The sequence below is a fragment of the Phocoena sinus genome, chromosome 13 (assembly GCF_008692025.1).
Source record: "Phocoena sinus isolate mPhoSin1 chromosome 13, mPhoSin1.pri, whole genome shotgun sequence".
Classification (NCBI taxonomy): Eukaryota; Metazoa; Chordata; class Mammalia; order Artiodactyla; family Phocoenidae; genus Phocoena; species Phocoena sinus.
In genome coordinates, this window is record NC_045775.1 from 45,143,675 (window position 1) to 45,156,894 (window position 13,220).

The window sequence follows — 13,220 nt, forward strand, 5'->3', positions numbered from 1 at the left end:
CTTAAAAACAAACAAATAAACAAACAAAAAAATCTAACATGATAAAACTGAAGAGATGATTCCATGGGTTTGTGGCATTTTGTTACCAGTTACCACACTAGTATTATCTTTATTTCTGTATGTTCTGTGAACACAGTAACTTAATGTAAACGTGATCATTGACATACAGCCAAATCTTAGACAAAGGACAGAAAATGTATCATAGGTTAAACAATAGGCAATAGTTACATGTGACCATATCTTAAAAAATTCCAAACCCTAAGAGTAAAAAAATGAACATTACTCACCAGCCAGCGGCCATTATTTGAAGGATGGTAAAAAGATGTGATGCTGTTAAACAAACCAGCCAAATGTTTTTGCACTAGCTTACTTGGTCCACCCTGTTCAGATAAAAGAGCAAAAATATCAGTACCCACGTTATCTGTAAAACTGAAGGGGTTAACAGGCCCAGGCCTATATACAGATCTCTTAACGTGGCTTATATTCATCCTGCTGGCAAAAATCAATTCTACCTCTAAATAAAAGTCAAAAACAATTCCCGGATGAACTTCATACAAATCAATCCAAGACAGTCTACTAAAAATAAGGGCAAATAAATAAATAAAATTAAAATAAAAAATAAGGGCAACTTACTGAAACCAAATCAGAAAATGGAAAAGGTACCTTTCAATTTAGAATAACAATATCTTTTACTCTTTGCAGTTAAATAATTTTTCTCACTAAGATTACCATCTTAAAATAACCAACTGTGGCAACAGTAAGCATAAAAAGCATTCCTTAAAAGATTCAAGAAGTGAAGAAGTTCTCACAGCAGGAAATAAGGAGGTGAGAGTTACATAAGTGCATTCAAATATTTTATTATTACTTCTAAATGTTTCAAGTGATTAGACCTGTTATATGTGACTATATTGTGATTCAAAAAAGGAAAAAAAAATTTTCCCTTAATCTGTTACCAAAACAGCCAACCAAACAACCATAGAACCTGGGCTGCAGGACGGGGGTGGGGGATGGGGTGGCGGGGGAGGGGGGCCAGGGGAGGGGGGCGGCGGCAATGAGGAAAAGGCTGGCAATCATCTTATCAAGTTGAACCACCCTGGGAATAAAGGACTACAACTTGGCCTTGAAACCTCCTATCTGTCTCAAGATGATCTTCTTTCAAGAAACAGCACAGATTTATAATGCATGCAAATGTCAAATCACTGTGTCGTATACCCAAAACTAACATAGTATTATATGTCAATTATATTTCAAGTAAAAAAAGAATCAGCACAGACCTAAGGCAGAATATCGAGTTACGTAAGGAACATGTCTTTCTGCTGAAATAAAATCCACATTCACGTTTCCCAATTTAGTACAGGGCAACTACTGAGACCGTAATTCCATAGCAAAATACCAATAAAATTTTCAAAATTCTAACATAATAATTAGCACTGTTGATTTTTAAATTATATTAAATATTCATATTTAACACAAAATGAAACTGCCAATGAGAACAACTGTGTGAGAAACAGCAACATTAAAATAAGGCTGATACCAATCACGATCTAATTCTGTGGCTCCTAAAAAACAAGTTCTAACTCATTGCTTATGTAAAATACTAAATATCTGTATGTTTTTGCTGTTGTTGAATATCAGAAAGAAAATGGGATTTTCCCTCTGTTTAATAAAATAACAAAAAAAAAAGAGGAGGTTGAGATTTTCTTTTCTTTTAATCTTACAATGAAATTTAAGAGCTAAACTTCTCACAACGATTCTGTCTTTTTGACAGAAACAGCCAACCGAGCAGTATAACCTGGGAGAAAATAACAAACACAGAACAATATCAAATATCAAATGCAGAATAATTCAAAAAGGAGATAACTGTAGAGGCAATATGAATGACCATTCAGAAAATTACAGTATATATTTGGAAGATGACAGTCAGTAAAATAATCCTTCATACTTCTCCCTTCACTAAGATTACTTGGTCAATAAGCTTTGTGTTCAATATGATGTTTTATGTGAACACTGACAATAAATGCATTAATATTGAGCATATGCAGAACCCTGAGTTCAATCTACCTTTATCATTATCAATTTGACTTGGGAAAGTTCTTTTACCCATGACTCTGGTTCTTGGTCTGTAAAACTATTACAGACATTCTGAATCTCTTAAAACTCTAACTGCTTCCCCACCCTCCCAAATTAAACTATAATTGACCCATAGCACTGTTAGTTCCAGTGTATTACATAGTGGTTCCATATTTCTATATATTACAAAATGATCACAATAATCAAAACTCTGAACTTCTGACCCTTACTTTTAAGGTCCATTACTTAAGGAGATTTATAAATGGTACATTATGACTACATTCTGAGTCTGAGAAACATAAGCTTACTCCATCAGAAATATCCAAGAATCAAATGACCAACTAAGCCACTAATCTAGAATTATGTGATTATGTAGAATTTTTATGTGGTTAACACAAAATTTACATAAACTATATAAACCAAACATAATGTATTACAAACCATCATGGCGGTGATCCATATTACAGCATGTCCTATATCATAAGCATTTGTTAAAAATCTTGGGACTAACACTTGACTGCTTCCCACTGGGAGGTTCAGGCTTCTCAGAATTCTTGTAAATATCTTTTAAAAGAAAAAAAAAAGAATTAAGAATAAATATTTACAGATATCAAATAACTCATTAAGCTAAGTGTTACACATTAGTGTTACTATATTGAATATATATTCTCATTTGATTGTTTTTTAAGCAAAATGACATACTGTTTAGTAATTTGCTTTATTCCTTAGGAATTTCATATAAATATCTGTACACTTTTTTTAATGACACTCTGAGGTCACAGGCATGTGACTATGAAGCACCCATATCCATGTACTCCAAAGTTGGCAAATGAGACTTAAACATAAAAAGGCAAAATGTAGATAACTGTAGTTCAATGTGAAATATTTTGACTACTTTCTGCCTCCCTAAATGCACATAAAATTATTTTTCCTATGCTCTCATTCCAAGCCAAGGATGCACAAAACACAAATATCTTCTGGCCGATTACTCTCCCTCTCAAAATTTTACCATTGACTTTATCCCCTAAGAATCTGCATTTTAATCTGTCATTTAATAACTGTATTTTAATACAATTAGATTTATTTTTTAAATCTGTCGTTAAATATGTCAGATATGGCAGGGCTAAAGACTGGGGAAATTTATTTTTCCTTCTTAGTTTCTATTGGCCAGCAACAGAGAAAGACAGCACAAGCAAAGGCAATCAGAGCATATGCCTTCTGCTGCTCCCCAGCTCTGCTCTACTGTCAGTGTGCACATCAGAACCACCCGGATGCCCCGTAACAGCCTTCTTGAAGCTCGATGATTCTACAGCAGGTGAAACAATACCAAATGTGCAATAATGCACCTAGAGACATTTTCTGGCTTTACTTACTCTAGGAAAGTATACAATGTGATTTTAAAAGTGGGGAACACTCTAGAAGAACAATCAAATACAATACACAAAATTCGTTGGAAGGGATGAATGTATGACACCCTGAATAATAGTTTTAGTACTTTCTAAATTACTTACTCTGAAACTTATAGTTCATGTCCTGCATAGGTAAGACAAAATAATCAAACATTTATGATAACTTGATATGATCCAATTACTTTTTGAAAATAAACGATCTATCCTTTAAATTACTTATGTTTTTACTAACAGTCAAAAAATATTTTATGTGGTGCTAGAAATAAGAATACAAAACACACTTCTTAAAGACATAAAGATGATGTCAGTACTATTGTATATGTTCAAATGTTCTTAATTACCTTTGGTACATAAGGATCCCAATCTATGTACCCTATATTATCTGTAGCCAATCGAGCAAAGAGATTTACTAGTTGCTGAAAGTAAACAAAAAAATAAGACAGTTAATACATTTGTTGTTTCTAAGGGTCACAGTCACACCCCTTATCCATTTATTCTTTTCAGAACAATCACTATGGGCACAACTGAATTTAATATTTGATTTATGACTCAGTTTTTTCAAATCTCCAAATTTAAGTTCTGATTCTCGTCACCCATTTAAAAACCAATTGCAGTTGAAATGCTTATTAAAAAAGGGAAATGACAAAGCATCATCCACAATGCAAAGAGAAAAATAAGTTTTAATCAAACACATGTAGAAAACATCCACCAGGTGTCCAGCGCCATGCCAGTAAGGGTACAAAAGGAAATAAACAACAGGGTTTTACTCTTCATGCATTTCACAGTACATGTATATACTTTCAGATACTGATAAAACCAAAATAAAGAATATTTTGAAAATAAAGAATATAACCAAAATGAATATTCTAGTTCTCTTAGAATACAGCAAATAAAATTCTAAAAAACTGACTACAACACTGCTAGTAGCCAATCCTAAGGAACTGAAGTTACTTATCAAATGATCCGATATAGTTACTTCCAAACTAAAAAGTATATAAGAAAAAATGGGATACTCACCCCCTCCCACTGTGGGAGATTTTGCACTGAAACCCAAAGGCCAATTAATTCATCAAACCAAAGTCTGAAGAAGAAAAATGTTGTTAGGAATAGCAAGTGATTTATAGCAAGTGGTTCAAAGCCAGGTATCCTCTGTATTTTTTTAATCTATTATTCTTACTGATAACTACACAACCTAGAAAAAATAACACCGAAAGTTACAAACTTAATGGAAAAAGAACTACTTTTGTCTGAATATTCCCCTTTCAATTTATTTATGCTAAAAAGAATAATCTCATCAAATTTCTACTTCATTGTTAAATAATTGTCTACCCCTATCTAATACTGTTTACAAGTTTCTCCTTCCTCTCCCTACCTTTTTGCTTTAATGCTTTCCCGTTACTACCTGTTCCTGCAACTCTCCCTTACTCTCTTTTAACATGCCAACTAGTAATTACACCATTAACTAGCACTATGGTAAATGCTCCATAAAAGAAATGAGCCACAAAGTTTTAGGAGTAATTAAATTATAGTGGTGGAAACTCTCAAATTAAAGAAACATTGGATTGGCCAAAAAGTAACATCTTACAGAAAAACCCCAATGAACTTTTTGGCCAACCCAACAGAAGAGACTATAGGGGCAAGAAAACATCTGAATGTTATTAACCAATCTTTACAAATATCAAAGAAATTACAAATTTTTAATTAAAATTTCACAAACATACAGCTAGATACAAAATTTCTGATTTGACTGAAATAAAAGGTTTGACATCTCGCTACAGAAAACATGCTGGGGGAGTGGGAGGGCTAAGCATAAACCCATAATATACTGATAATTACTATGATCCTTCCAGTCTTTTCCTCATACCTTTTACTTTTTTCATAAAAGTACAACCTAAATATTTTCATTCTTGGGTTTATGATATACCTGTAGTCATCTAAGAAAAAAACAGTTCTTAAAAACAGTGAAAAGACTAGAACAAGTTAAAAAAAAAAAAAAAGACCAAAGAAAAACTATGCTACACATGATGAGGGTTAAAACCAAGGTTTAGAAAAACACTTTTCCCTTCCCTAAACTCTATGCAATTTAACATTTCCACCACTGCCTATTTATTGAAATTTTCAACCCCTTTTTGTACTTATTATTCTTTCTCTCCCAATATCTTAAATTAAAGCCCACATCTTACTTGGCTTGACATACAAGTGTTATTCTCTCTTTATTTGCAATCCTATATTTAACTGTTTTAGCCTTCACATACACACTTCAAGTATAAGAAACGTAATGGCTGAGTTGGTAAATTTTTTACTTATTATTGCTTTAATAGTTTGTAATGTATATACATAATACATATATATGTGTATATATGTATATGTATGTATTCCCTACTATATTCTAGAATTTGTCAAGATATATAGATATACTTACTTAAAACCTTTATGATGAAGTTCTGGAGAAAGGGAGGTAGGAAGAAATATTTCAAAATAAGTGATGGCCTTTTGCATCGTTACATCAAAAGGGCACATTAATGGCCGCCATTCTTCTAGCATCTCAGCTGTGGCATCTGCTGGAAAATAACTAATAAAGAAGGTTTTCATGTATCTGATCATTGGCTAAATGCTCTACATCATTATATGACTGACAAAAAAGGAGGAGAAGGTGAAGATACTCATGAGATAATATCACACACTATCCATGTGTGTGATATTACTTACAAGAAACACACATTTTTACAACTCTAAAATAAATAGCCTATCACACTTAGATAAGATAAATTTCTTGTCTGTGGACTTGGGAAAATGTTATTGAGTTGGCCAAAGAGTTCGTTTGGGTTTTTCTGTAAGATGGCTGAACAAACTTTCTGGCCAACCCAACATAAAGTTGATAAACCTCAGATAAAATAATACAAAGTCATTCAAATCACCTACAAACTTAAACATGATTGTTGTATTTTTTCATCCTATGTGCTGTGCAATAGCAATAGAAAAAAAAAATCTTGTCATAGGGAATCCAGTCTATATAAGAAATGTATAGTCAGCAAAGTGAGAAAGAGAACATCAGCCCAGGAACCTCCAGGCACTTTAGAAACAAACCATTTACCTCACTGGACCAGAGGCTCCTAGGTTGATGTTCTCTTTCTCACTTTGCTGATTATACATTTCTTCCTATATACAAGAGAGGACTGGGCTAGATGATCGAGTCCTATAGGCTCTAACATTGTAAAATTCTATGAAATGGGCAGGAGCATCCCTGGGGTAGAGAAGATTTAGAAAAATAAAATCTGAAGTGTGCAGACACACACAAAATGAAGGTAAATGGATAAGGAGGACCCATTATCCATTTGGGTATGGAATGGATACCCAAATGGGTAGGCAACTGAGGTTTAAAATAATGAAAAGCATATGAAAATTTATGATTTGGGTATGGCCCAAAAAGTTAGTAAACCCTTTCAAATACACTTGGAGGTTTGGCCTACACATCATATTATTTTTTTTTTTTTTTTGCGGTATGCGGGCCTCTCCCGTTGTGGAGCACAGGCTCCGGACGCGCAGGCTCAGCGGCCATGACTCACGGGCCCAGCCGCTCCGCGGCATGTGGGATCTTCCTGGACCGGGCCACGAACCCGCGTCCCCTGCATCGGCAGGCGGACTCTCAACCACTGCGCCACCAGGGAAGCCCTATACATCATATTATTAATCTTATTATATCTTTATACATCTGTGTTATTAGAATCACCCTTCATTCCTTTATGTGAAAAATACAATTACATTTCTAGTTATTCTTCTGTTGAGTTCATCGAGCATTTATGTACCAGATCGTTGTGCAACAGGTTAGAATTTAAAAAATTTTTAAAGGCAGAATATATTCATATGTTCTACCTTCAAAGATCTCATACATTGATTCCCCTTCCTAATTCAGAATCAACTGTTAGCCTAGTAATCCAAAACAGAAGCTTGGGCATTCTATGAATTATCTAAGAACCTAAAAACCAGTAAGTACCTCAGTGATGATCAAGTTTCACAAAATGACACTGCTCCTTGGTGGCTTATTGAATGACTCAGGTTAGATCTTAAGCCTCTTAAAAGGAGACATTTTATATCTTGAAAATACATTTCCCCGAGACTGAGTAGTATAGGAAGTCAGCAACAAATATCTGATCTATAAAACTTTAACTCATATTACAAGCATATGATAAATATACGAATTTCCATTCAAAAGAATTCACTGCATTCGTAGCAGAAGTATGTCTTAGAACAGCCTGATAAACAAGAATGAAAAAATAGTTCAAGTCCACACAACTGGACTTTAATTAAACTAAATTCTATCTATATTCATCTTTAAACATAAGAATATGGGATGTTCAAAGTCAAATATTCTACTGAAACAGAACACAGTAGAAAAAAACTTATGCGCCATCGTATTATTACATTTTAATATAAGACCTACAAGGCTCATTTTGGAAAATATTTTTGATCTGAGTAACAATACTCTAGGAAAATCTTTCAGATGAAGCCAGTTATACGTACATTATAGCATTCTTACTTTATAATGGGTGACTGACACCCACACCAGTTAAAAATTTCTAAATTTATAAATGAAATCTGAAAAGTTCAGTTGAAGAGCTGGAGATGATATGTTGTGCCCAGTGACTAACATCACAATATCAGAGACTAGTTATACCTCTAAATTCCTCTTCAAAGCATACTAAAGATGGGGAAAAGCCCACAGAAACAATAGAGGCTTTATAAATTGAGAAGCTACTTACGGTCGGCAGCTTTTCACGAGTGTTTTGAGAACATTTTCTACAGAACTGGGGGGAAAAAGCCATTTGATAAATTAGGTTGGTATATTTTAAGAACACATTTTTAATAAATATCTCTAAGATACACTCATACATTTAGGTATTATCTGTGTATACGGAATGACTAATCCTTCTCTTTCATACAGACAAAACTCTAACAATTAACTACCTAAACTCTGTAATCTACTCTTCCCTTTGCCTTCATTTTGTTCATTCTATGCAGTGAAAAAAAGGGAAGAAAACTAGAAAAAGGGCAAATCATCTTCGATCTTTACTAAGTGGGCAGCAATGACCATATACCTATCAATACATCAAGAAGTATGTTCAGTGGCTTCAAATACTAATTTTAAATTTTTATTAAAGTGCTTTTACATCAAAAAACAAACAGCAAAGTCTGGTGTGCCTCTGTCAGCAACTACCAGAAACCAGTTTTCTGTAACCTACTGATGAGAGTTTTATAACCCTCCAAGGCACTTTATTGCCAGCAACAATCATCAAAATAATTAGCAACTGTCACCTTTCTGACCAGCTACTTAAGAAGTTAGCTGAGGAACATTAAAAGCTGTAACTTATTTTCCAACTGGTAGGTGGTTCAAGTGAATTTAGGAAAACAACATAAAAATTTGTATATGAACTTATAATAAACACTTCTACTTTAATGAAAAGGCTAGTGTGTACTGGTTTAAACACACATCACCAGAACGGATGTTTAAAATTCTAAGTAGACCACAGTCAAAAGAGGTCAAATGCAAATTAACAAAACAAAGGGTGATTTTGAACTGGAATTTTAAAATAAATGTGTGACTACTTACAATACGATGTATAAAAGTAAAAATAAAACAAGTCCCCAAATCTCAAGAGAAAAAATTATGGGGGAAAGGGGTAACTTTCAGGCAGTGCTTCCACCTGACACTTTCTCATTAAGCTGCTTGAAATTCTTAAGTCCAGAAGTCTATCCAACTTCTCTGAAAGCTTAAGAACTAATTTGCAAAGAAATTCCAAGGAATAACACAAACCAAACTCAACACAAGTAATCAATGTACTATATAACCAAGAGAGAAAACTATAATTTCATTACTTGAAGCAGTAAGAATCCTCTTTTTTTTTTTGCTGTACACGGGCCTCTCACTGTTGTGGCCTCTCCCATTGCAGAGCACAGGCTCCGGACGCGCAGGCTCCACGGCCATGGCTCATGGGCCCAGCCGCTCCGCGGCATGTGGGATCTTCCCGGACTGGGGCACGAACCCGTGTCCCCTGCATCGGCAGGCCGACTCTCAACCACTGCGCCACCAGGGAAGCCCCAGTAAGAATCCTCTTTAATTTCAAAAGTACTCAGAAAAAAATTAACTGAAGAGAAAACCGGGCTACAACTCATGAGATAATTCTAAAATAAAAAAGATGACCATATGGCCAGAGAGCCATCATGGAGCATTTTCTCTGATTATCAAAGAGAGATGTTACCTTCTCTCACAAAAAAAACTCATCAACTCAGAAACAGAGTTTAATTGAGGGAACATCTAAGTTTGCCTAGTTAAAAAAAAAAGGAGGGGGAGGGGAGCAAACTTCTCTCCAACTACATTTACAACTCCCTGAAGACCACGACTATGATTTTTTACTTCTGGGCATTTCCAAAGTGCTTATAACAAGGCTGTGTTCATTTACATATATACATATATTATAAATATATTTATTTATTTACAACGCTGTATAAACATTTTCTATCAGGACAACAAAGAACATCGATCTCTGGATCTTCTTTTAGTTTGGACCAAAGAACCAACTTAGAAACAAATTTTAGAATTCATAGGTAAGATCTGAAGATTCATCTAGTTCCAAATGAAATAAGAGATTAACTTAAATGCAGATTTTAAAAAAGATAATTCTAAAATGGTAAACTTATGGTCCAAGGAAATAAGCAGAAGATCTATAATTCTACCAGTTCCTAATGTTTGTGTTCATGTTAACTTTACATTTACTTTTAACTGTTTCTGTGGCAGCTTGTTTGAGAGTACAACACAGAAAACCTGCTATTTTCACTGGTAATTTTTCTATTCTACCAACAAACTTCCTATAATGTCAAAAATGATTCTAGAAAGCAAGTCATAAAAGGCTGCATAGCTACATGTTTTCTCCAGTTCCCTTCACTCTTCAGAATAGAAGGTTAATTGTAAGACTTTGATAGCTGTCACTTCACTCATTAGAGGAATAGGGTGTGTGGGAATGTGATTTAGTTCATCTAAATAAAGTCTGTTTCAACCCCTCCTTAATAAGGCCTGTGCCATTGGATTTATACTCTTTAGCCAGAAAAGGGTACAATCTCTCTAACCTGTGATATCTGTATAGTGACCATTTGTGATTCTTGTAATCTCTCAAGATGAAGGGAACAATGTTTCTGTTTAAAAATAAAATAAAAGGTTATGGCTAGATGCTACTAGATTATATTTCACTAATTTTTAGAGGGAGTGAATAATCACTAAAAACTTTTCCAATTGTTGGAAATTTCTAATACTAAAGTGACAACAATTCAAAACACTTTTTTTTTTTTTTTTTAATCAAAAGGGATCTACAGAGGGACTAAGTTTTGGGTGGGTTTTCTCGTACCCTATTTCCTCTTAGTAAACGCATGTTAGCCTGAAAAGAAAGCCACAGTGTATCATGTAATGAATGGTTCACAGCCTGGGCTTAGAGTCAGACAGATCTGAATTTGAATACCTGTCCTGCTACTTACTAGTAGCATGGTATTATAGCCTCATATGTATATAAGAGCTGTTAAAAAAATTAAATAAGATAATGTAAAGAATGCAGTTATCTGGCCCAGAATTAAGCACAATAAATGTTACCTACAATTATTATTTCATATCTGGCCAAAATAAATTATATTTTCAACCTCCTTAAGAATGAAAATTTGTACTCATTTTGCTTTTACATTTATTCTACTGCCTCTGAGAAGCTATTAATTTACATTTAGGAAATTGCATCAAAATAGGAAAGTCCTTCCCCAACTGCCACCCTATTTATCAGGGCAGAAAGTAAGTTCTTGTCCCAGTTCTTGAGCTCTTGTCCCAGTTTCAACAAATGACTCTGTGAATTTTCCTCTCTGGGATGCAATTTCCTTATGATGACATTCTTTATGATTGCTTATGTTAATAAAGTATGCCAAATAAATACTTAAGTACTTAAGTATGCCTTAAGTTAATAAATGCCAAATATGTAGCAGAGAAGCCTGAGGAAAGCCAAAAGCCTTAGCCTCCAGTTACTGAGACAGTGGACTTATATAAACCTTGAGGTTTATGATTCCTACCTCCTTAGCCTTACCTAACTGTCAGGACAATATTCACTTCTAAACCAGAGAAATGTACAGAAAATGACAAATTCAAGATGAGAGTAGTGTGGACTGCCCACGGGCAGAACTACGTTCAGCTTCACTTCACAATTCTTGAACTAAAATTTAACTTCAGAGTAATCATATTTGCTTTTTTATAAATGAACTGGGAAACTATAACCCTGGTATATTCTACATACCTCTGCCTCAACCTCCTTGTAACTTAATATATCAGTTTTTTCCTGCTTTTCCTAAATCCAAACAAATCCACCATCAGTTAGTCAAACACTATCCACCGCATATCTAATCTTACAAAATCTAATACTGCTTAGTTAAATCAGCAGTCATTTTTCACAGCCACTTCACACAAAATTAGGTTCAAGATAATTTTACCTGAGGACAGTCTAAATAAATTATAACATCTTCATCACTGATGTAGCATTAACATGGGTTTTTCAATACAATTACTTCAAGAAAAAAGTATGCCTCTATGGCAAGTAAATGTTAAGAAATTGTAATGATTCTGACCACTCATGTAAAGAGTGTGTATAATTGCTACAAGTGATGACAAGCCTGATCAATGTGAACCGAGTGTTTTTTAAACTGGTTTAAAAAGAGCAGTTTCTAGAGAAAGATCATTGTAGCACAACTTTTGAAAGAAGCACTATCAAAGTCATTAATAAAAATTAATAAAATCAACCAATTATTCTCTAATTTCCAAATAAAAATAGAATTTTTAAAAAAGCAAATAGAATGTTCCTCAAATACCATGTTAAAAAAATCACTGCAAATGCCATATTAATAATCATTGTTTATTAACAAAATAACTGTAAACTATTTTAAATTTCAACAGGTTCTCAGACAAATTACTTTCATATTTCATTATCATGTTAAATTCTGTAGCTAAAGATCATTCTTGAGTTGCTGGTAGTAACTTAAGCTTAGAAATGTGGCTACACATATCAAGAAACCCCAACAGAGGTTAAGAACATGTCATTTTCATGTGTTGATGTGGGAACAAAGGATTTAACTGTATCTTAAGGATAAGAGTACCAATTCAAATGGTCCTTTTAGATTTAACAGAGAAAGAAGAAATCAAGAACAAGTACCAGAAAAGGGAAATATCAAATTTCTCCAGAGGCAGATTAATATGAAAAATAGTTTAATACTGTATGATCCACCTTAGAATATATATAAAAGAAAAATAGACATTTAAATGTTTTTAAAATGTAAATGAGTTATCTAGGCCCAAGCTACTCATGATGCAAATATGTAAACCTTTAAAACACCAAACAACCCACAAAAACTGAACTGATAGTAATAAAACTAAATAAATCTCTATATATACACATAGCAATTCAAACATGAATTATCTATGTTCATTTGTAAAAACTGATCCATGCATAATTCCCCCACATTTTGTTAGTAGCAATACCTTTCGTTACCGTGCTGCCTACATTTGTAACCTGTAATATGTTATTCCAATTAAGTGTGTGGGACACTGCTTTATGACATAAAATCATGCCCAAAAGATTCAGATGCTTCTTTTACAAAGTAAACAATAAACAGCTCTTAAGTTGCTAGTATCGAGTTCACAACTACCTAGGTTTTTTCCAATTTTAA

At 33.8% G+C, this 13,220-nt stretch overlaps 1 protein-coding gene across 1 annotated transcript in view; it reads right to left on the reverse strand.

Annotated features, from left to right (window-relative positions):
- The window catches only part of PSME4 (proteasome activator subunit 4), a 101,960-nt gene that overhangs the window by 53,180 nt on the left and 35,560 nt on the right, over positions 1–13,220 (reverse strand). Inside the window, exons 4-9 of the mRNA XM_032652499.1 lie at positions 8,240–8,284; positions 5,902–6,051; positions 4,497–4,560; positions 3,821–3,895; positions 2,512–2,634; positions 288–380 (exon numbers count right to left, since the gene is read on the reverse strand). Of these exons, the coding sequence (XP_032508390.1) occupies positions 288–380; positions 2,512–2,634; positions 3,821–3,895; positions 4,497–4,560; positions 5,902–6,051; positions 8,240–8,284 (550 nt within the window). The remainder of the gene's footprint in view (positions 1–287; positions 381–2,511; positions 2,635–3,820; positions 3,896–4,496; positions 4,561–5,901; positions 6,052–8,239; positions 8,285–13,220) is intronic.